Source organism: Oncorhynchus mykiss, chromosome 8, assembly GCF_013265735.2.
Source record: "Oncorhynchus mykiss isolate Arlee chromosome 8, USDA_OmykA_1.1, whole genome shotgun sequence".
In the NCBI taxonomy this organism is placed as follows: Eukaryota; Metazoa; Chordata; class Actinopteri; order Salmoniformes; family Salmonidae; genus Oncorhynchus; species Oncorhynchus mykiss.
The window spans coordinates 6,555,430-6,581,328 of record NC_048572.1 but is presented as its reverse complement, the minus strand read 5'-3'; the positions used below and the strand labels follow the sequence as shown (position 1 = coordinate 6,581,328).

At 43.9% G+C, this 25,899-nt stretch overlaps 1 protein-coding gene across 1 annotated transcript; it reads right to left on the bottom strand.

The window, feature by feature from the left end:
- Nucleotides 1–1,315: 1,315 nt before the first annotated feature.
- LOC110529287 (delta-like protein 4) lies at nt 1,316–23,451 on the bottom strand. The gene is made up of 11 exons (XM_036984628.1): nt 22,900–23,451; nt 22,495–22,755; nt 21,987–22,044; nt 20,945–21,211; nt 18,440–18,500; nt 16,992–17,122; nt 15,652–15,821; nt 13,525–13,744; nt 6,326–7,085; nt 3,004–3,115; nt 1,316–2,296 (listed from the first exon to the last, which is right to left on the bottom strand). The coding sequence occupies exons 1-11, from the start codon at nt 22,951–22,953 to the stop codon at nt 2,291–2,293; spliced, it is 2,100 nt and encodes a 699-aa protein (XP_036840523.1). The 5' UTR covers nt 22,954–23,451; the 3' UTR covers nt 1,316–2,290.
- Between the last annotated feature and the right edge of the window lie 2,448 nt (nt 23,452–25,899).

Genomic DNA, 25,899 nt, shown 5'->3' with positions numbered 1-25,899 from the left:
TATAGAACCCTATTCCCTAAATAGTGCACTACTTTATACCAGAGCCCTATAGAACCCTATTCCCTAAATAGTGCACTACTTTATACCAGAGCCCTATAGAACACTATTCCCTAAATAGTGCACTACTTTTTTAAATTATTGTTTTTTATTTATCTAGGCAAATCAGTTAAGGACAAATTCTTATTTTACAATGACGGCCTGCGCCAGGCCAAACCTTAACCCGGACGACGCTGGGTCGGTTAGTGATACAGCCTGGAATCGAACCAGGGTCTGTAGTGACGACTCTAGCACTTAGACCGCTGCGCCACTTGGGAGGCCAAAGGGTTCTGGTCTAAAGTAGTGCACTATATAGTGAATAGGGCTCTGGTCTATAGTAGTACCACTATATAGGGAATAGGGCTCTGGTCTATAGTAGTACCACTATATAGGGAATAGGGCTCTGGTCTATAGTAGTACCACTATATAGGGAATAGGGGTTCTGGTCTATAGTAGTGTACTATATAGGGAATAGGGCTCTGGTCTAAAGTAGTGCACTATATAGGGAATAGGGCTCTGGTCTATAGTAGTATACTATATAGGGAATAGGGCTCTGGTCTATAGTAGTACCACTATATAGGGAATAGGGCTCTGGTCTATAGTAGTATACTATATAGGGAATAGGGCTCTGGTCTACAGTAGTGCACTATATAGGGAATAGGGCTCTGGTCTATAGTAGTGCACTATATAGGGAATAGGGCTCTGGTCTATAGTAGTGCACTATATAGGGAATAGGGCTCTGGTCTATAGTAGTGCACTATATAGGGAATAGGGCTCTGGTCTATAGTAGTACCACTATATAGGGAATAGGGCTCTGGTCTATAGTAGTACCACTATATAGGGAATAGGGCTCTGGTCTATAGTAGTACCACTATATAGGGAATAGGGCTCTGGTCTATAGTAGTGCACTATATAGGGAATAGGGCTCTGGTATATAGTAGTGCACTATATAGGGAATAGGGCTCTGGTCTATAGTAGTGCACTATATAGGGAATAGGGCTCTGGTCTATAGTAGTGCACTATATAGGGAATAGGGCTCTGGTCTATAGTAGTGCACTATATAGGGAATAGGGCTCTGGTCTATAGTAGTGCACTATATAGGGAATAGGGCTCTGGTCTATAGTAGTGCACTATATAGGGAATAGGGCTCTGGTCTATAGTAGTGCACTTTATAGGGAATAGGGCTCTGGTCTATAGTAGTGCCCTATATAGGGAATAGTGCTCCATTTGGGATGTATACTCCTCCTCCAAATTCCTGTTGATGGAGAAAAAAAAATAATTCCCACCTGTGTTTTTCTTTTTGGTGTTCAAGTGCTCCGTGAAGAGACAAGTGTTTAGTTTTAGCATTGAAACTCTTGTTTAGGCTTCCAGTCATTTTGGGCCGCATCTTTTCACCCATTTGCATGGAATGAAAAAGTCTGGAAAAGTCAGACCAGGCGTTTTGTTCGGTGAGTGACTGACAGTTGAGACGTTAGTTCGTTTGTTCAGTCAGACATTCATCGTTCTCAGTGTTTTGTCGTGGTTAGTCTGTGGTTTTCATCAACTAGTCAGTCGGTTGTTTGCGGTTGGTTGGTCAGTTTCAGCGAGTTGGCTCCACCCTGGACCTTGGGTCCTGCATAGCTGGTGAATGATGCTGGCTAGGGGTTAAAGATCAATTGAATCTCAGGCACCTCCATTTTGATTAGTTGGCTGTCGAAGTCCCCATGATTAGGTCGGGCAGGGGTCAGGGGTCAACTACGAGCTCCGGGCCATTTGTCCTGTTTCACCTAGTCTCTCCTCCATTGCTGCCAAGGACAGATGAGTTCAGTTCAAGTTTGTTGTTTTGCTTGCTGACATTCAACCAGTTCCCTCCAAACTCTGTGCAGTTCAGTCAGTCTTTTAACCATTTGTTTAAGCGTTCCCAGAAGTCAATAGGTTCATGACCGCTACTGTACACGTTTTGTATACAAACACTTGGTCGATAAAGTGTTCATTAGATCGTTTACAGAGAAGAGGAGAGGGTTCGTCCATCTCTGCCTCTGTCTCATCGTCTCTCTCTCGCCATCTCTCTCAAGTGTTCCAGAGCAGCAGTGACATCGGCAGTGACATCGGCAGTGACATCGGCAGTGACATCGGCAGTGACATCGGCAGTGACATCAGAAACAGTCTCCAGTCTTTTCTCAGATTTTTTGTAAACAATCCAGAAAAAAATATATATCTGCCTCGATTGTGTTTCTTCTCTATCGCCCCCTCGCTTCTTCATACCCCTCGCAGCTTATACCTGGGGAGGAAGAGAGGAAAAAGGCTTAGAGGCAAGCTGTGGGAACTGGGGAAAACAGTGAGTGAACAGTACAGTTGTGTTATCTATTCTTACGGGTATGCTATATGTTTTTGCTTGGCTCATCCTGCTTTCAATTACACTCTGCGCTTCTATGTTAAAACATAGGGCTTGTGAGACAAAAAAATGAAGCTTTAAAACGTATCAAAACCATATGCTTGTGTTCCAAGCACGAGACTATGCAACGCTAAACCTTTAAAACGTATCTGAAGCATGAGCTTAGCGAGAGCAGTCCAGGGGATCCAACTCTGTGGGGTGAATGGGTGTTTCTGGTACACTGTATCCCCTTTTCCAGGCCATCACATTGTCAGTTTGAGGAACAGTGATTTGATACACTTTTATAGTTTATAGTGAGATCATTTCCATATAAGATTATTTCGCAATATTGACTTGGCATACATGATTACGACATATAGGCAGGCGTACAGGATATTTCCCTGACTTATGTTTAAGAAAAATAATATGTAGTACTTCCACAATGTGTATCTATATAAAAAAAAAACAGAACATCTCCAAGAATAAATGTACAGCATTTATAATTGACAATAAGTGTGATATGAAACGCTGTAGAGGGAAACCGCAAAATATGTACTGATGAAAAAGTATATATATATTTTTTTGGGGCGGGGGGGGTATGTATTTATCCTTACCTCTGTTGCTATGACGCACGCCCTCCGCTCCTCTCCTATAACAAAGACGGACTGGTAGATGTGAGCGTCTCGAGGGGAACATATCGTTGATATCCTACACTCCGACTTTTCCCTGCAACACCATAAATCAACACACACACACTCAGTCAGTCCACCTTAAAAATAGAAGCATATGGTCAAACGAGGCGATGCATCGGGAATCCTACTGATGGGGGTGGAAAAGAATGTACAGGGAGACAGCGGTATAGAGAGGGAAAACATGTCAATGGGAGATTCTCCAGAAGAGGTATAAAATGGCTGTCCCATTCCATAATAACTCAAAGAAATCTCAAATTTAGGACAATTATTTACATCGTGATATGTTCTAATTCAATCCAAGACAAGAAAAAAACATATTGTTACGATAATATAGTACAAAGTCATTGTTTACACACAGGTGGCTGTCTACCTTACTGTAATCCACTGAGCCCTACCTTACTGTAATCCACTGAAACCTACCTTACTGTACTCTCCTGAACCCTACCTTACTGTAATCCACTGAACCCTACTCCATTTTGCCCTACTCTACTATGCTGTACCCTACTCTACTCAATTATACCCTACTCTACTGTACCCTACTCTACTGTACTCTACTGTACACTATTCCAATATACTCTACCCTACTCTACTCTACCCTACTCTAATCTACCCTATTCCAATATACTCTACCCTACTCTAATGTACCCTAATCCAATATACTCTACCCTACGCTACTCTACTCTACCCTACTCTACCCTACTGTACTCTACTCGACTCCATTTTACCCTACTCTACTGTGCCCTACTATACTATACCCTAATTCTGCTCTACTGTACCCTACTCTACTGTACCCTACTCTACTATACTGTACCCTATTATACTGTACCCTACTCTACTCCATTATACCCTACTCTACTGTACCCTATTCTACTGTACCCTACTGTACTCTACTCTACTGTACCCTACTCTACTGTAAAATTCCAATATACTCTACCCTACTCTACTGTACCCTACTCTGCTGTACCTTATTCCAATATACTCTACCCTACTTTACTATACTCTACTCTACTATACCCCACAGTACTCTACTCTACTCCATTATACCCTACTCTACTGTTCCCTACTCTATTATACTGTACCCTACTCTACTATACTGTAACCTATTATACTGTACCCTACTCTACTCCATTATACCCTACTCTACTGTACCCTACTCTACTATACTGTAACCTATTATACTGTACCCTACTCTACTCCATTATACCCTACTCTACTGTACCCTACTCTACTGTACCCTACTGTACTGTACCCTACTCTACTATACCCTACCCCAATATACTGTACCCTACTATACCCTACTTCACCCTACTGTACTGTACCTTACTGTACTCTACTGTACCCTACTCTACTATACTGTAACCTATTATACTGTACCCTACTCTACTCCATTATACCCTACTCTACTGTACCCTACCCTACTGTACCCTACTCTACTGTACCCTACTCTACTGTACCCTATTGTACCCTACTCTATCCTACTGTACTCTACTCTACCCTACCCTACTCTACTTTACCCTACTGTACTTTACTGTAATCTACTGTACTGTACCCTCCTGTACCCTACTGTACTCTACTGTACTCTACTGTCCTCTACCCTACTGTACTCTACCCTACTGTACCCTACCCTACTGTACTCTACTGTACTGTACCCTCCTGTCCTCTACTGTACCCTACTGTACTCTACTGTCCTCTACTGTACCCTACTGTACTCTACTGTACCCTACCCTACCCTACTGTACCCTACTCTACTGTATCCTACTGTACTGTACTCTACTGTACCCTACTGGACTCTACTGTACTCTGCTGTACTCTACTGTACCCTACTGTACTGTTCCCTACTGTACTCTAACTGTACCCTCCTGTACTCTACTGTACTGTACCCTCCTGTACTCTACTGTACCCTACTGTACTCTACTGTACCCTACCCTACTATATCCTACTGTACTCTGCTGTACTCTACTGTACTCTGCTGTACTCTACTGTACTCTGCGAGTGGGTGGGTGAGTGGGGGTTTCAGAAAAGATGTAGAGCCCATAGAATGGCCTTTATCTTTTACACATATTGAACTAGGGCTGTAAGTATAGAGCTGTAAGTATAGAGCTGTACTGAAACAGCTTCCCAGAGCTGTAAGTATAGAGCTGTAAGTATAGAGCTGTACTGAAACAGTTTCCTAGAGCTGTAAGTATAGAGCTATACTGAAACAGTTTCCTAGAGCTGTAAGTATAGAGCTGTAAGTATAGAGCTGTAAGTATAGAGCTGTACTGAAACAGTTTCCTAGAGCTGGTAGTATAGAGCTGTAAGTATAGAGCTGTTAGTATAGAGCTGTTAGTATAGAGCTGTTAGTATAGAGCTGTAAGTACAGAGCTGTAAGTATAGAGCTGTACTGAAACAGTTTCCTAGAGCTGTAAGTATAGAGCTGTTAGTATAGAGCTGTTAGTATAGAGCTGTTAGTATAGAGCTGTAAGTACAGAGCTGTAAGTATAGAGCTGTAAGTATAGAGCTGTTAGTATAGAGCTGTTAGTATAGAGCTGTTAGTATAGAGCTGTAAGTATAGAGCTGTAAGTATAGAGCTGTTAGTATAGAGCTGTTAGTATAGAGCTGTTAGTATAGAGCTGTAAGTATAGAGCTGTTAGTATAGAGCTGTTAGTATAGAGCTGTTAGTATAGAGCTGTAAGTATAGAGCTGTTAGTATAGAGCTGTAAGTACAGAGCTGTAAGTATAGAGCTGTACTGAAACAGTTTCCTATAGATGTAAGTATAGAGCTGTAAGTATAGAGCTGTAAGTATAGAGCTGTACTGAAACAGTTTCCTAGAGCTGGTAGTATAGAGCTGTAAGTATAGAGCTGTTAGTATAGAGCTGTTAGTATAGAGCTGTTAGTATAGAGCTGTAAGTACAGAGCTGTAAGTATAGAGCTGTACTGAAACGGTTTCCTAGAGCTGAAAGTATAGAGCTGTAAGTATAGAGCTGTTAGTATAGAGCTGTTAGTATAGAGCTGTTAGTATAGAGCTGTAAGTATAGAGCTGTAAGTATAGAGCTGTAAGTATAGAGCTGTAAGTATAGAGCTGTTAGTATAGAGCTGTTAGTAGCCTATGTCTCAATGTGTCATTGCAGAAGCAGTTGGCTAGTTCTTCATGTTTGCAGATGTGGTCTAACATTTCAGAATCAAGATAAAACTCATCGAAAAGCTTAATTTAGACAACAACAACAACAACAACAAGAACAACAACAAGAATGGTTTTCTTACCTGTACATTCTACTCAGAGGTATTTTCTCTTCTAAACACGTGTCATAGATCACATGACTTTTGCTTCTATCCTCTTGCGACGTATCATCCTTCAACTCCTTCGACTTTGCGTTACTATACGAGTCCAACTGATAGTTCTTATGGATGAAGTTTGACTTCTCTGATTCGCAGTCCACCTCCAGTCCAACCTTCTGATTGGTGTTCTTCAGCTGGGAGGCGGGGATTAGGTTATCCCTCTGTACATCTGATAGGTTGTTCATGGTCTCCCCATCTCCCCTGTCCCTGCCGGTCCGCCTGTGGATGTGCCGTAGAGCCAGCCCAACCATGCATAGCAGCACCAGTAATGCAACCAGCCCTACAGCCAAGGAAACTGCTGCCCACTGGAAGCCATCTTGGCTCTCTCCATTGATCCTCTCCCCACCCACCGGCAGGGTCACAGCAAAGAACTGGCAGCGTGATCCGGTAAAGCCGGCGGGACAGATACAGGCGGCAGGGGGTTTCCCCGGCCCCCCTCCCCCGGTGCAGAGCCCTCCGTTAAGACAGGGGCGCATGGAGCACTCGTCCAGGCCGCGGTCGCAGTTTCGTCCGGCGTACCCCGGGGGGCAGTGACAGGTGTAGTCGTTGATACGGTCCAGGCAGGTCCCTCCGTTGGTGCAGGGGTTCCCGGCACATTCGTTGATGTTGATCTCACAGCGCTGGCCGGTGAAACCGGAGCGACAGCTACACAGACGCACGCCACCGTGGATCAAACACAGACCGCCTGGAGAGAGAGACACAAGGGGTCAGGGTCTTGGGGGAGAGAACAGGTATGCAGACACACAATTGGCCCTGTCCAGAAACAGTCACTACTTCCCACTACATCACTACACACTAGACCACTACATCATTACACACTACACCACTACACACTACACCACTAAACCACTATACACTACACCACTATACACTTCACACTACACAACAATACACTCACTACACACTACACCACTAAGTAACTACACCACTACACCAATAACACTACTTCCCACTACAAACTACACCACTACACCACTACACACTACACCACTATACACTTCACACTACACCACAATACACTACACACTACACCACTACACACTACTTCACTACTTCCCACTACACCACTACAAACTACACCACTACAAACTACACCACTACACACTACTTCACTACTTCCCACTACACCACTACACCACTACACACTACACCAGTACACACTACACCACTGCACACTACACCACTACAAACTACACCACTACACACTACTTCACTACTTCCCACTACACCACTACACACTACACACTACACCACTACACCACTACACACTACACCACTTCACTACTTCCCACTACACCACTACACACTACACCACTACACACTACACCACTACACCACTACACACTACACCACTTCACTACTTCCCACTACACACTACTTCCCACTACACCACTACACACTACACCACTACACCACTACACACTACTTCCCACTACACCACTACACACTACACCACTACACCACTACACACTACTTCCCACTACACCACTACACACTACACCACTACACACTACACCACTACATCACTACACCACTACACCACTACACCACTACACACTACACCACTTCACTACTTCCCACTACACACTACACACTACTTCCCACTACACCACTACACACTACACCACTACACACTACACCACTACACCACTACACACTACTTCACTACTTCCCACTACACCACTACACACTACACACTACACACTACTTCCCACTACACACTACACCACTACACCACTACACACTACACACTACACCACTACACACTACTTCCCACTACACACTACACCACTACACCACTACACACTACACACTACACCACTACACACTACACCACTACAGACTACACCACTACACACTACAAACTACTTCCCACTACACACTACACCACTACACAACTACACATTACACACTACACCACTACACCACTACACACTACACCACTACACACTACACCACTACACACTACACACCACTACACACTACATCACTACACCACTACACACTACACCACTACACACTACAACACTACATCACTACACCATTACACACTACACCACTACATCACTACACACTACTTCCCACTACACACTACTTCCCACTACACCACTACACACTACACCACTACACACTACACCACTACACACTACACACTACTTCCCACTACACCACTACACCACTACACACTACACCACTTCACTACACCACTACACACTACACCACTACACACTACACCACTACACCACTACACAACTACACCACTACACCACTACACCACTACACCACTACATCACTACACACTACACACTACACCACTACACACTACACACTACACCACTATACCACTACACCACTACATCACTACACACTACACCACTACACACTACACCACTACACACTACACCACTACACACTACACCACTACACACTACACAACTACACCACTACACACTACACCACTACACCACTACACACTACACCACTACACCACTACACACTACACCACTACACACTACACACTACACCACTATACCACTACACCACTACATCACTACACACTACACCACTACACACTACACCACTACACACTACACACTACACCACTATACCACTATACCACTACATCACTACACACTACACCACTACACACTACACCACTACACACTACACCATTACACCACTACACACTACACCACTACACACTACACCACTACATCACTACACACTACACCACTATACCACTATACCACTACATCACTACACACTACACCACTACACACTACTTCCCACTACACACTACACCACTACACCACTACACACTACTTCCCAATACACACTACACCACTACTTCCCACTACACACTACACACTACACCACTACAAACTACTTCCCACTACACACTACACCACTACACAACTACACATTACACACTACACCACTACACCACTACACACTACACCACTACACCACTACACACTACACACCACTACACACTACATCACTACACCACTACACACTACACCACTACACACTACACCACTACATCACTACACCATTACACACTACACCACTACATCACTACACACTACTTCCCACTACACACTACTTCCCACTACACCACTACACACTACACCACTACACACTACACCACTACATCACTACACACTACACACTACTTCCCACTACACCACTACACACTACACCACTACATCACTACACAATACACCACTACAGACACCACTACACACTACACCACCTACACTACACCACTACACACTACACCACTACACACTACACCACTACACACTACACCATTACACCACTACACCACTACACCACTACACACTACACCACTACACACTACACCACTACATCACTACACACTACACCACTATACCACTATACCACTACATCACTACACACTACACCACTACACACTACTTCCCACTACACACTACACCACTACACCATTACACACTACTTCCCACTACACACTACACCACTACTTCCCACTACACACTTCACACTACACCACAATACACTACACACTACACCACTACACACTACTTCACTACTTCCCACTACACCACTACAAACTACACCACTACAAACTACACCACTACACACTACTTCACTACTTCCCACTACACCACTACACCACTACACACTACACCAGTACACACTACACCACTGCACACTACACCACTACAAACTACACCACTACACACTACTTCACTACTTCCCACTACACCACTACACACTACACACTACACCACTACACCACTACACACTACACCACTTCACTACTTCCCACTACACACTACACCACTACACACTACACCACTACACCACTACACACTACACCACTTCACTACTTCCCACTACACACTACTTCACACTACACCACTACACACTACACCACTACACCACTACACACTACTTCCCACTACACCACTACACACTACACCACTACACCACTACACACTACACCACTACACACTACACCACTACATCACTACACCACTACACACTACACCACTACACCACTACACACTACACCACTTCACTACTTCCCACTACACACTACACACTACTTCCCACTACACCACTACACACTACACCACTACACACTACACCACTACATCACTACACCACTACACACTACTTCACTACTTCCCACTACACCACTACACACTACACCACTACACACTACACCACTACACACTACTTCCCACTACACACTACACCACTACACCACTACACACTACACACTACACCACTACACACTACTTCCCACTACACACTACACCACTACACCACTACACACTACACACTACACCACTACACACTACACCACTACACACTACACCACTACACACTACAAACTACTTCCCACTACACACTACACCACTACACACTACACCACTACACAACTACACATTACACACTACACCACTACACCACTACACACTACACTACTACACACTACACCACTACACACTACACACCACTACACACTACATCACTACACCACTACACACTACACCACTACACACTACACCACTACATCACTACACCATTACACACTACACCACTACATCACTACACACTACTTCCCACTACACACTACTTCCCACTACACCACTACACACTACACCACTACACACTACACCACTACATCACTACACACTACACACTACTTCCCACTACACCACTACACCACTACACACTACACCACTTCACTACACCACTACACACTACACCACTACACACTACACCACTACACCACTACACAACTACACCACTACACCACTACACCACTACACCACTTCATCACTACACACTACACACTACACCACTATACCACTACTTCCCACTACACACTACACCACTACACCACTACACACTACACACTACACCACTACACACTACTTCCCACTACACACTACACCACTACACCACTACACACTACACACTACACCACTACACACTACACCACTACACACTACACCACTACACACTACAAACTACTTCCCACTACACACTACACCACTACACAACTACACATTACACACTACACCACTACACCACTACACACTACACCACTACACACTACACCACTACACACTACACACCACTACACACTACATCACTACACCACTACACACTACACCACTACACACTACACCACTACATCACTACACACTACACACTACTTCCCACTACACCACTACACACTACACCACTACATCACTACACAATACACCACTACAGACACCACTACACACTACACCACCTACACTACACCACTACACACTACACCACTACACACTACACCACTACAGACACCACTACACACTACACCACTACACACTACACCACTACACACTACACCACTACAGACACCACTACACACTACACCACTACACACTACACCACTACACCACTATACCACTACACACTACACCACTACACACTACACCACTACACCACTACACACTACACACTACACAACTACACCACTACACCACTACACACTACACCACTACACACTACACCACTACACCACTACACAACTACACCACTACACCACTACATCACTACACACTACACACTACACCACTATACCACTACACCACTTCATCACTACACACTACACCACTACACACTACACCACTACACCACTACACACTACACCACTACACACTACACCACTACACACTACACCACTACACACTACACACTACACACTACACCACTACACACTACACAACTACACCACTACACACTACACACTACACCACTACACCACTACACACTACACACTACACCACTACATCACTACACACTACACACTACACCACTATACCACTACACCACTACATCACTACACACTACACCACTACACACTACACAACTACACCACTACACCACTACATCACTACACACTACACACTACACCACTACACCACTACACACTACACCACTACACACTACACCACTACACCACTACACCACTACACACTACACCACTATACCACTACACCACTACATCACTACACACTACACCACTACACACTACACCACTACACACTACATCACTACACACTACACCACTACACACTACACCACTACACACTACACCACTACACACTACACCACTACACACTACACCACTACACACTACACCACTACACCACTACACCACTACATCACTACACACTACACACTACACCACTATACCACTACACCACTACATCACTACACACTACACCACTACACACTACACCACTACACCACTACACACTACACCACTATACCACTACACCACTACATCACTACACACTACACCACTACACACTACACCACTACACACTACACCACTACACACTACACCACTACACACTACACACTACACCACTATACCACTACATCACTACACATTACACCACTACACACTACACCACTACACACTACACCATTACACCACTACACCACTACACACTACACCACTACACACTACACCACTACATCACTACACACTACACCACTATACCACTATACCACTACATCACTACACACTACTTCCCACTACACACTACACCACTACACCACTACACACTACTTCCCACTACACACTACACCACTACACACTACACCACTACACACTACTTCCCACTACACCACTACACACTACACCACTACTTATCACATTATTTGTCCATTTAACAGTATTTTCCTTCATCCTCTGTTCGAACAGGCACAGGCTTGACTGAATGAACAGTATCGGGTGACATTCCTTGAAGCCGACTGGAAGCCATCGTATGTTGACATCCAGCACAATAGACACACAGTTCCCACCAGATTCCTTCCTGTTCCATAACACTTCCAGACCGCCAGCCCAAGAGGAATTCAGGGAAAGAGAAGAAGGGGAGGAGGTTGGGGAGAGAAGAGAGGGGAGAGAGATAGTAGTTCCATCACACACTTCCAACCTGCCAGGGAGGGGGTGGAGAGGAGAGAAAGGGGAGCGTGGAAAGAGGCTGTAGCATACCGTTAGCTTCCAACCTGCCAGGGAGGGGGAGGAGAGGAGAGAAAGGGGAGCGTGGAAAGAGGCCGTAGCATACCGTTGGCGCAGGGAAGAGATGTGCACTTGTCCACTCTCTTCTCACAGTTGAGTCCTGTGTATCCGGGAGGACACTCGCAGATGTAGCTATGCCCGTTGTCCTTCTGATGGCACTGTCCGCTGTGGAAGCAGGGGGAGTCAGCACAAGTCAGCAGGCTGTGTTCACAGTGAGAACCCTCGAAGCCCTGCGGACACGAACACCTGTAGCCAACATCCAGGTTCTATAAAAAGGGAGACAGTTAAGATCTAAAGGTCAAGACAGATTGGATTACAGTCGTTTCTAAAAAAATGCAGTCATTCCCCCTTCCTCTCACGTCACTTCTGACAATAACTCTGCCCCTTTAAGGGTATTTAAAGGAACATTTAACTCTGCCCCTTTAAGGGTATTTAAAGGAACATTTAACTCTGCCCCTTTAAGGGTATTTAAAGGAACATTTAACTCTGCCCATTTAAGGTCATTTAAAGGAACATTTAACTCTGCCCATTTAAGGGTATTTAAAGGAACATTTAACTCTGCCCCTTTAAGGGTATTTAAAGGAACATTTAACTCTGCCCCTTTAAGGGTATTTAAAGGAACATTTAACTCTGCCCATTTAAGGTAATTTAAAGGAACATTTAACTCTGCCCATTTAAGGGTATTTAAAGGAACATTTAACTCTGCCCCTTTAAGGGTATTTAAAGGAACATTTAACTCTGCCCCTTTAAGGGTATTTAAAGGAACATTTAACTCTGACCCTTTAATTGTCCCTTTAAGGGTATTTACGTAGTGAATCACCTTAGTCCAGGCAGTGTAGTTATAACCTGGTACCTTTAAGTACATAACATGACCAAAAGTATGTCGACCCCTGCTCGTCTAAACATCTCATTCCAAATTATTGAGCATCAGTATGGAGTTGGTCCCTGCTTTTGCAGCTATAACACTCTTCTGGGAAGGCTTTTCCACTAGATGTTGGAACATTGCTGCTATAACAGCCTCCACTCTTCTGGGAAGGCTTTTCCACTAGATGTTGGAACATTGCTGCTATAACAGCCTCCATTCTTCTGGGAAGACTTTCCGCTAGATGTTGGAACATTGCTGCTATAACAGCCTCCACTCTTCTGGGAAGACTTTCCACTAGATGTTGGAACATTGCTGCTATAACAGCCTCCACTCTTCTGGGGAGGCTTTCCACTAGATGTTGGAACATTGCTGCTATAACAGCCTCCACTTTTCTGGGAAGGCTTTTCCACTAGATGTTGGAACATTGCTGCTATAACAGCCTCCACTTTTCTGGGAAGGCTTTTCCACTAGATGTTGGAACATTGCTGCTATAACAGCCTCCATTCTTCTGGGAAGACTTTCCACTAGATGTTGGAACATTGCTGCTATCACAGCCTCCACTCTTCTGGGAAGACTTTCCACTAGATGTTGGAACATTGCTGCTATAACAGCCTCCACTCTTCTGGGAAGGCTTTCCACTAGATGTTGGAACATTGCTGTGGGGACTTACTTCCATTCAGCCACAAGAGCATTAGTGAGGTCGGGCACCAATGTTGTGCCATTAGGTCTAGCTCGCAGTCGGCGTTCCAATTCATCCGAAAGGTGTTTGATGGGGTTGAGGTCAGGGCTCTGTGCAGACCAGTCAAATTCATCCACACCGATCTCGACAAAACATTTCTGTATGGACCTCGCTTTGTGCACAGGGGCACTGTCAAACTGAAACAGGAAAGGGCCTTCTCCAAACTGTTGCCACAAAGTTGGAAGCACAGAATCGTCTAGAATGTAATTGTATCCTATGACGGTGCCACGTTGAAAGTCACTGACCTCTTCAGTAAGGCCATTCTAGTGGCAATGTTTGTCTATGGAGATTGCATGGCTGTGTGATCGAATGAAATAGCTGAATCCAGTCATTTGAAGGGGTGTCCACATACTTTGTATATATAGTGTACCCATCCGCTCATCAGTTCTGACAATATTGCCACTTCTAGCCTGGGCATTTAGTGACTTGTAGGGGGCCATCTTCACGGTCGTTCCTGCAGGCATTGTCCCGTCTAACGCGGTCATCTAGTGCTTACTAACTCACTGTGCAGAGTCCTCCGTTCCTGCAGGGGCTGTCCCTTCTAATATGTCTATCTAACCACTGCTTACCGTGCAGAGTCCTCCGTTCCTGCAGGGGTCGCTGTCACACTCCTGCAGCTCCAGCTCACAGTTGACCCCAGTGAACCCAGGGGGACAGGTACAGGTATAGCTGCCTTGGCCCGTGTTCATACAGGTCGCCCCGTTCACACACGGCCGGTGGTGCGTGCAGAAGTTCAGATCTGAGAGGGAGCAGAGAGGTCAAAGGTCAAATAAAGGTCAAATAAAGGTAAAATATACTGTACATGTATCGTGGGGTTAAATAATTTGACGCCCATGATAAAGATGAGTTATATTGTATGCTGGGAATAGAGCACAACTTTATTTTACTTTAGGGGTCTCAGTCATTTTGACGTCTTAACTTTTGTGAAAAAAGTTTTACTTGTTAATCATAATCACTTTCTCTGAGCAATTGTATTATTATAAAACAATATAATTTCCCCCCCAAAACATGTGTATGTAAGGTAAGGTAATAAGATCAACATAACGACCTGTATGTAGGATCAACATAACGTCCTATAAGGTCAACATAATGTCCTGTATATAAGGTCAACATAACGTCCTATAAGGTCAACATAATGTCCTGTATATAAGGTCAACATAACGTCCTGTATGTAAGGTCAACATAACATCCTATAAGGTCAACATAACTTCCTGTATGTAAGGTCAACATAACGCCCTGTATGTAAGGTCAACATAACTTCCTGTATGTAAGGTCAACATAACGCCCTGTATGTAAGGTCAACATAACTTCCTGTATGTAAGGTCAACATAACGTCCTGTATGTAAGGTCAACATAACTTCCTGTATGTAAGGTCAACATAACTTCCTGTATGTAAGGTCAACATAACGTCCTGTATGTAAGGTCAACATAACTTCCTGTATGTAAGGTCAACATAACTTCCTGTATGTAAGGTCAACATAACTTCCTGTATGTAAGATCAACATAACTTCCTGTATGTAAGGTCAACATAACTTCCTGTATGTAAGGTCAACATAACTTCCTGTATGTAAGGTCAACATAACTTCCTGTATGTAAGGTCAACATAACTTCCTGTATGTAAGGTAAACTACTAAGTCAAACAGATTAGTCAACTAACATATTTTCTTCTCATAGAAAAAAAGTGTATAGGAACATCCTGATGAGCTCACCAGTGATAATGGATTAACATAAGAACAGCTGATAGATCATGTTGACCTACAGATTCATGTCAACGTCTTCTCTATTTCTTGGGGGATTCTTTTAGGGTCAGTATTTGAATGGAAAACATAATTTATTGCACATTTTCTGATATGTTTCAGTCAGATTTCTCTGTGCAACTAGGATGGTGATGACGAAGATGTGTTCTTGCCTTGGTCACAGAAGAGCCCTCCCCAGCCCTCCTTACAGTTACACTGCCAAGGCTGTTGGCAGGTGCCATGTTTACACGCTGGGTACTTCTTACACTCATCACAGAACAGACCCTGCCAACCTTCTCTGCACCTGGAGACACAGGAGAGGTAATGTACCATTAAAAACTCTCTAATTCAGGTAAATGTTTCTTCATTATTACCATTCCTTTATTTATACATTATTTATTCACTGACTATTTGGTTAATTACATTGATAGGTTTATTTGTTCATTGTTTGATGAAACATAACGGTACGACAGTGCACTTCAACCAACCACGTTGTCACATGCAATAACAACCAATCATCTGCAGTATCCCTCTAAGACAGAGTGCAGGACCAATTGTATGCATGTTCCCTTACTGCAGAAACCCCTCTATACAAATGTTCATATGGAGTCAATTATTCTACTCTAGACTTTGTGTGAACAGCATACTTATAGTTCTGACCAAAATCTTGAGCGAGAAGAGAGAAAGAAAGAGAGTGAGAAAGAGAGAAAGAAAGAGAGAGAGAAAGAAAGAGAGTGAGAGAGAGAGAGAGAAAGAGAGAGAGAAAGACAGAGCGAGAGAAAGAGAGTGAGAAAGAGAGTGAGAAAGAGAGAAAGAGAGAAAGAGAGAGAAAGAAAGAGAGAGGAGAAAGAGAGGAGAGAGAGGAGAGAAAGAGAGGAGAGAGAGAGAGGAGAAAGAGAGGAGAGAGAGAGAGAGGAGAAAGAGAGGAGAGAGAGAGGAGAAAGAGAGGAGAAAGATAAAGAGAGAGAGAGGAGAAAGAGAGGAGAGAGAGAGAGGAGAAATAGAGGAGAGCGAGAGAGGAGAAAGAGAGAGAGAGAGAGGAGAAAGAGAGAGGAGAGAGAGGACAAAGAGAGGAAGAAAGAGAGGAGAAAAAGAGAGAGGAGAAAGAGAGAGGAGAGAGGATAAAGAGAGGAAGAGAGGAGAAAGAGAAAGAGAGAGAGAGGAGAAAGAGAGATAGAGAGGAGAAAGAGAAAGAGGACAAAGAGAGGAGAGAGAGAAAGAGAGAGGAGAACGAGAGAGGAGAGAGAGAGGACAAATAGAGAAAGAAAGAGAAAGGAGAAAGGAAAGAGAAAGAGAGAGAGATGAGAAAGAGAGAGGAGAGAGAGAGAGAAAGAAAGAGAGAGGAGGAAGAGAGAGAAAGAGTTGGCTGCTTTGATCTTCAGCTTTGAAAAATAGATTGCTTCCTGCTGAACAGTTGACATCACATGGAATATAAATATTGGACCAATTTAGAGAAATATTGAAATACTGTCTCCTTCACACACACACACACACACACACACACACACACACACACACACACACACACACACACACACACACACACACACACACACACACACACACACGCACACACACACACACACACACACACACACTTTATAATTTCTATATTACTTACACACACTCGCCAGGTCTGGAGCAGTTTCCGTTTCCTTCACTGCATCCCACGAGGCAGATGGCTGTAACACACATGCACCAATAGACATCCAGGGGTTATCTATAGTGTAACACACGCTCCAATAGATATCCAGGGGTTATCTATAGTGTTTCAAACGTTATTCATACAGTGGACCTTGGACGTAAATCAATCCGACTACATTGTGTGCATCTAAGCCACAGTCACGATAGGCAAAGCTATCATTACAGTAACTCATGTACATCAAAAGAGCTGCAATTTCAAGGATATTATAGCCTACTGATGCAAATTATGGACTTCTGAACATTAGCCTACATCATTAAATATTATTTCACCCCCCCCCCTTCACCATAAAACACACAAAAGATGTGCTTGCATGTGTATAGGCTATAATAAAACGACGATATAATAGGCATCACGCGTTCTAAACGCTTCATAATTACCACGGTGGCTCGAGCCCTGCATGCTGAGTGACTGGACAGCCATAGTATATCAGACCTTACGACAAAACATGTATTTTTACTGCTCTAATTGCGTTGCCAATCCCTTTTATAATATCAATAAGGCACTTCAAGGGGGTTCGTGGTATATGTCCAATATACCACGGCTAAGGGCTGTGTCCAGGCGCTCCGTTCAGCAGTGGTATATTGGACATATGTCACACCTCAGGCTACTCCATCATAACATCTCCATCATAACATCTATTCATTTCAACCACAATGCTGCTTCTTCAATGGGCAGACAGACACAAGCTCCAACTGAGCCTGTCACACCACCCAACTGCTACAGCGGGACCATGAGGAAGCTGGGTGATTTACGGTTTGTAATGTCTTGTGTTCTAGATGGCCCCTCTCCCTCTCTGTGCGACACCGATTCCGGTTTGATAGGCTGGCGACCGCCGGTAAACGGCCGGGTTAGTCCTAAACAGATGCCCGTGCGCAATAGCGGACAGCTGCCACCATTGTTTTGTTCCTTGTCTGCGCGAACCATACTTGCAGCTGCTATGCGGCCCGCGAGCCCCCAACAATAAGGAGACTACGACTTCAGTGGCGCGTGGCGGATAATAACGTTGCGATTAACCCCGGCGCGTGCTGCTGCAGCCAGTGTTCTCCCAGTGACATTCAAACTGCCCGGGATTAAATTACCAGGAACGCGCTCTACGTTCAGGTAGTCGTAGTATAGAAATACAAACTCCACTCTCACAGCCAGGGAGAGCGACGTGCATTGTTTCTATACTGCGGACGGTAGGTGGATGTGTAATTGCTCTGGTCAATGATTTGGCGCCACGTTCAAAATACAACCATAACACATGCCAATCTCTCCTTCACCGCCCAGTGACGCCGATAGATCCCTTGTCACATTGCGTTTCAAACTGACTCAAACAAATGGTAACGATTTATGTTTTAAGATGTTTCCCTGAAATGTTTTTTTTTTGTGAATTTGTTTTTGGTAAAAGAAGCATACACATCAAATGGGGCTAACCCTGCCCTCCCTCCCGACTGGCTGATCTCCCTGTGAAAGTATGAGTTCGTTCAGTTTCTGTTCTGTCCAAAACATAGAGACGAGAACCAGCGTTTGTTTGTATGCTCATTTTGTAGTGCACTAGTACCTATGTCTTAAGCATATTGTGGGTTTTGTACAACGATGTTGCTTGTCCTCATATTCAGCAAGCAGCCCCTCTCTAACAGCATCTCTTGGTTCCCTAGGGCCTACACACAAGGCCGACTCCTTCTCATACACTTACTATACATGCTGTAGCCCTACAGAGATGACCTCTTAGACCAATGTAGCATGGCAAACATGTGCTCATCTCCACACGGTTATTTCTGTGGCTCTTTTTATGTGTATAAAGAAAATGGAAACTTCCTGCGCCATAAAGGCCCAGGCCTCTCAGCAGAGTACGCAGTAGGTTAACATACAGGGGGGGGGGCAACACTCATTCTGTCTATTCATCCCTCTATCTCTCACAGGACCAGTGCATCAGGACAAGCTTCCAACAAAACCCTGAGAGACTGTGGCATCCATCCCGCCGCTGCCACCAGTGTAGCGATTGAGGAAAACCAAATCAATTCGGCCTTGAACCAGTGACCCTACTGCTGTTACGAGTACCAACTGCTGTGCCATTTAACAACCAAAACTCTCGGCAGAGGGCCACAGACTACCTATATACAAGTAAACCACAGCTACTGTACACCTTTCACTCGCTTTCTGAAAACGATGTACAAACAAGCTCGGGGAAAACTAAAAGCACAGCGAAACTCATGGAAGAAACTGCTAAAGTGCATCAAAAACGATGACCAAGCTTGCTAGAAGTAAAAAAACACTGGCCTATAGTAAAGGCCTGTAAATCATTGAAGAAGTTGTGATTGTATATCCAACATATTGGTCAAAGACAAGTGTGACATGGACTCTGATAAGCCAGTGGGGTTGAGTTGTGTTTGTTTTTTGGGGGGTTCGATAACGGTTGGTTTCTCTCGGGTTGCTTACGTTCTTCGCAGTATTCCCCCTTCCAGCCGGGCAGACAGGATAACTGCCCGTTGCCGAGGTCGCAGGTGTAGTGGCCAAAACGGTCGTCCCTTGGCGTGCATATTTTGGAACAACTTTCTCCGTAGTAATTGTCATTGCAGATGAAGCGGTAAGAATACCTTAACTCCGTCTGTCGGCTGCTCTGAACATCCAGAGACCAGGCGGTCCCTACGCCCAGCTGTCTCTGGATGGAAAATAAACTAATCAACATCTCTGGGTTGCTGGTGTCTGGAAGGGAAGAAGAGAGAGAGAGAGGAGAGAGAGAGAGAGACAGAGACAGAGAGAGAGAGAGTGGAGAGCGAGAGAGAGAAAGAAAGAAAGAGAGAGAGAGAGAGATGGAGAGAGAGATGGAGAGAGAAAGAGAGAGAGAGAAAGAGAGAGAGAGAGAGAGAAAGAGAGAAAGAGAGAGAGGAAGAGAGAGAGAGAGGAGAGAGAGAGAAAATGCATTAGTTACATCAATCAATAATCAATCAATAAATTACTTTTTAGTTGTCACAAAGTGCTTTTTACAGTAACACAGCCTAGGGGCCAAAGTGAGATCCAAAAGGAACGATGGACAATAAACTGAGATTAAAATGTCCTCTTCCTTTTTGTCAGCAAAAAAAAAAAAACCTTCCCAGGCTGCTTCCAATGGGCGGAACAGAGCAAGGTGTTAAATACAGGAAAATGTAGTCACATAGCCTTGGCAGCCTCTGTGTGTTCTCACCAAAGCCCTCAACTCGTTCCCACGCCAGAAATACACCGCAGGAAGTCACATTGTGTTGGAGCATAAGAATGAAAAAGGTGTTTTGAAGCTGAGCAACAAAGGCATGCATAAAGGAGTATAAATTTGAGAAAAAAATATAGGGAACAATTAACAGTAAGGGGAATGGATCAATGATAGTGAGAAGATGCTCATTATGGATAAAGTTTTGACATTTAAAAAGTGCTTTAGTTATAGAGGGACTATTTGTGAAATATGTAGAAAGGTCGCCCTCTTGCGGCGTTGAATAGATCGACTTACCAACAGGTAGATCTGTTGAAGGTGAATACCAGGCTTCAATTATCAAAGAAAACGATCCCTAAGGACAGAACGCATTCAGTCATTAGAAAATATAATTCAAAATCCAGTTCGTACAGGCAATATAATTACATTTGACAATATCACACTTTATCACAGCTAGAATTGAGCGTAATTTAAAAACGAACTGTCTGTTTATGCATGGCTATATAATTTAGGATTGTAAAATTTGCATCGAGGCAAACATGTTATCGTAGGTTATACCGCCGTGCGGTGCATTTAGAAATAAACAACGTCGTGTGTTGTGTGTCAATCCTCTGTGTGTGTGTGTTTGGTTATACACACAGCATTACCTAATGATGGCTTATCTCATTACTCACCAATAACTGGTGCGCTTTCTTTCTCTCCAAACCAATCACAACCCGCCTGCTTCACAACACAACAACACTGACCTTGGCGTGGTATACATTCAACTAATAATATGGACAGCATCTAGGCTGTCTTGTCTTACCGGCCATCCGAAGTTGAACGGTAGTCGGATGGGTCTACTGAAAGCTCCCCCGTCCATGGCGCTAAAGGAGTTGGTCCCTAGCACCGGTGTCAAGGCATTTCCAAAGATACAGTCACCTGGCGACACGACCGCCTGGTAGTTCTTAAGACAAACACGAAAGAAAGTCCTGCAGTTGAGCCTGCACGAGTTGCCATTCTCCAGCAATCCTTTGCTGTTTTTAAATTCATGTAGATCGATCTCAAAAACACCGGATCCAAATACCTAAAAAAGAAGAGAAGATATGTTTTTTTTTTAAAACACCGTTACGCCCACGCTAAAATAGACCCTTTCCTTGGAATAGGCTACTTTGAGTGATCATTCGTTGAGAGCTCCTGCAGGGTATCCAGCCGATTCCTCCTTCCTTACCTGTGTCAGTACAGTGGTGCTGAATGCGAAGGTAAAAGTGAACCAAGCTGCCATCCTTCTCGCTGATCCAGGGCAGACGCGTCACCCGCCAATATATCCCCTGTATTCCAAAGCCCACTATTCCAAAGTGTTGGGGGGGCCAAATAAAAAAACAGAAAGAAAGAGCAAAATATAAATCCTTCTTCTCGTTCCACTTCGTGTTTTTCCGTAATTAGAATCTTTGTTGGATGCTCCAATCTGCCAAAAGATGTTTTAGAATTCCCAGGTTATCCAAAAGAGGTAAAGGTTTAACGAAAGACCAATATCCATATTCTGACCCCTCTCCCTCTCTGTTCGCGCTGTTCTCCTCTTCGCTTCCACAGTAGTACAGTACAGTACTCCACACTGGTTACGTCGGTGTGTGTGTGTGTGTGTGCGTGCAGGACGATGCAACACCGCTGTCTTGTTTTGGTACTTAACTTGGCGCATCAGTGTTGCGCTGCGCTCCGTGGATGTCTGTTCAACGTGCGTCTTATTACTAGTGAATGAACACTTGGGAGTGACGTCTCCCACAATTTATAGACTCGTGCTGCGCTGCTCATTAGATAAACTGTCAATCGAGACGTAACACCGCCCACTTTATATATTCATCCCCCTCCCTCCCTCCTTCCTCCTCTCCAAAAACAATGATATCCAGATTCGAATACCCACCAGTACTGCGCTATGCTGACTGACGACCGACCAACAAAAGAGCATCGATTATTCACAAGCTATAGCATCTGTTGACGTATTTACAACGCACACGAGAGAAGGAAGAGAGGTTTCCCGCTGCACTTTTATTCCCCAACTGTTAACTTGACAGGAAAACTGAAACTTTAGAATGAAAAGCAGAAAGTAAATTACTGTCCCTAATCTCCATGCACCCTTTCTTCGGTTCCCCCTCGGTTCGGTTCAACTTCATTGCACGGTTAGTTGTGTTCCACCTCATTGACAGCGTGCATGCACCGAAGGGCCATTTCCTGACCTCTGGGCTGGGCTCGAGGGGTAATGCTCGCAAGGCAATACGGAACTAAATGACTTTGTTATTAAATGTTCTTGAATTGTTCGTTTTTATAATAAACGATGTTATTAAGGTCTTTAACTTTATCTTGGTAAGCATAACTTCTACGTTTCCAAAGGTCCGTTTTTATTATGGCCAAGCCTATATGTTCCATGCAACAAATCACATTTATGTTAAAAATCATGAGATTACAGGCATAACATCACATCTCACATAAACCTATAGGCCTATCACAATGTTCCTTTTAACGCACATTCAAATGGTGTATATATAGACCTTTCTATTTAGGCCTATATATAATTCAACATTAAGAACATAAGTAAATATATTTTATTTTTTTCTCTTTTGATTTCTCAGTGGCGTGCGTGCTACCCGCCCCGGGCCCCCGTACCCCCGTGCCCCCGTACTTGCGGGACGCGTGTCCCTCTCTCTAGCTGGCTCATGCGGGTTTAATGTGCAGGGAGACATAACTGTTTAGCTGTATGCTAATGTGCTACCCTCCCTCTCTCTTTCTCCTCTCTCCCTCTCTCTTTCTCTCTTCCTTCTCTCTCCCTCTCTCTCTCTTTCTATTCTCTCCCTCCCTCTCTCTCTCTCTCTCTCTTTCTCCCCCTTTCTCTCTCTCGCTCTCTCTCTCTTTCTCCCCCTCTCTCTCTTTCTCCCTCTCTCTCTCTCTCTCTCTCTCAGTCTCTATTTCTCTCTCCTTCTCTCTCCCTTTCTCTCTCTCAATTCAATTCAAATCAAGGGGCATTATTTGCATGGGAAACATGTGTTAACATTGCCAAAGCAAGTGAGGTAGATAATATACAAAAGTGAAATAAACAATAAAAATTAACAGTAAACATTACACATACAGAAATGTCAAAACAATAAAGACATTACAAATGTCACATTATACACATATATATATACAGTGTTGTAACAATGTGCAAATGGTTAAAACACAAGGGAAAATAAATAAGCATAAATATGGGTTGTATTTACAATGGTGTTTGTTCTTCACTGGTTGCCCTTTTCTTGTGGCAACAGGTCACAAATCTTGCTGCTGTGATGGCACACTGTGGAATTTCACCCAGTAGATAAAGTTTATCAAAATTGGATTTGTTTTCAAATTCTTTGTGGATCTGTGTAATCTGAGGGAAATATGTGTCTCTAATATGGTCATATATTGGACAGGAGGTTAGGAAGTGCAGCTCAGTTTCCACCTCATTTTGTGGGCAGTGAGCACATAGCCTGTCTTCTCTTGAGAGCCAGGTCTGTCTACGGCGGCCTTTCTCAATAGCAAGGCTATGCTCACTAAGTCTGTACATAGTCAAAGCTTTCCTTAAGTTTGGGTCAGTCACAGTGGACAGGTATTTTGCCACTGTGTACTCTCCAAATAGCATTCTAGTTTGCTCTGTTTTTTTGTTAATTCTTTCCAATGTGTCAAGTAATTATCTTTTTTGTTTTCTCATGATTTGGTTAGGTCTAATTGTGCTGCTGTCCTGGGGTGTGTTTGTGTTTGTGAACAGAGCCCCAGGACCAGCTTGCTTAGGGGACTCTTCTCCAGGTTCATCTCTCTGTAGGTGATGGCTTTGTTATGGAAGGTTTGGGAATCACTTCCTTTTAGGTGGTTATAGAATGTAACGGCTCTTTTCTGGATTTTGACAATTAGTGGGTATCGGCCTAATTCTGCTATGCATGCATTATTTGGTGTTCTACGTTGTACACAGAGGATATTTTTGCAGAATTCTGTATACAGAGTCTCAATTTGGTGTTTGTCTCATTTTGTGAAGTCTTGGTTGGTGAGCTCACCCCAGACCTCACAACCGTAAAGGGCAATGGGCTCTATGACTGATTCAAATATTTTTAGCCAAATCCTAATTGGTATGTTGAAATTTATGTTCCTTTTGATGGCATAGAATGCCCTTCTTGCCTTGTCTCTCAGATCATTCACAGCTTTGTGGAAGTTACCTGTGGCGCTG

What these genes read in the sequence shown, in the direction of transcription:
- LOC110529287 (XM_036984628.1), bottom strand. Translation starts at nt 22,953, where the DNA reads ATGGCAGCTTGGTTCACTTTTACCTTCGCATTCAGCACCACTGTACTG. An exon ending in TCCAGACCTGGCGAGTGTGT is followed by an intron (nt 17,123 to 18,439) that starts GTAAGTAATATA and finishes CTGTGTCTCCAG; the next exon opens with GTGCAGAGAAGGTTGGCAGG. An exon ending in GGAACGGAGGACTCTGCACG is followed by an intron (nt 13,745 to 15,651) that starts GTAAGCAGTGGT and finishes CCCTTTTTATAG; the next exon opens with AACCTGGATGTTGGCTACAG.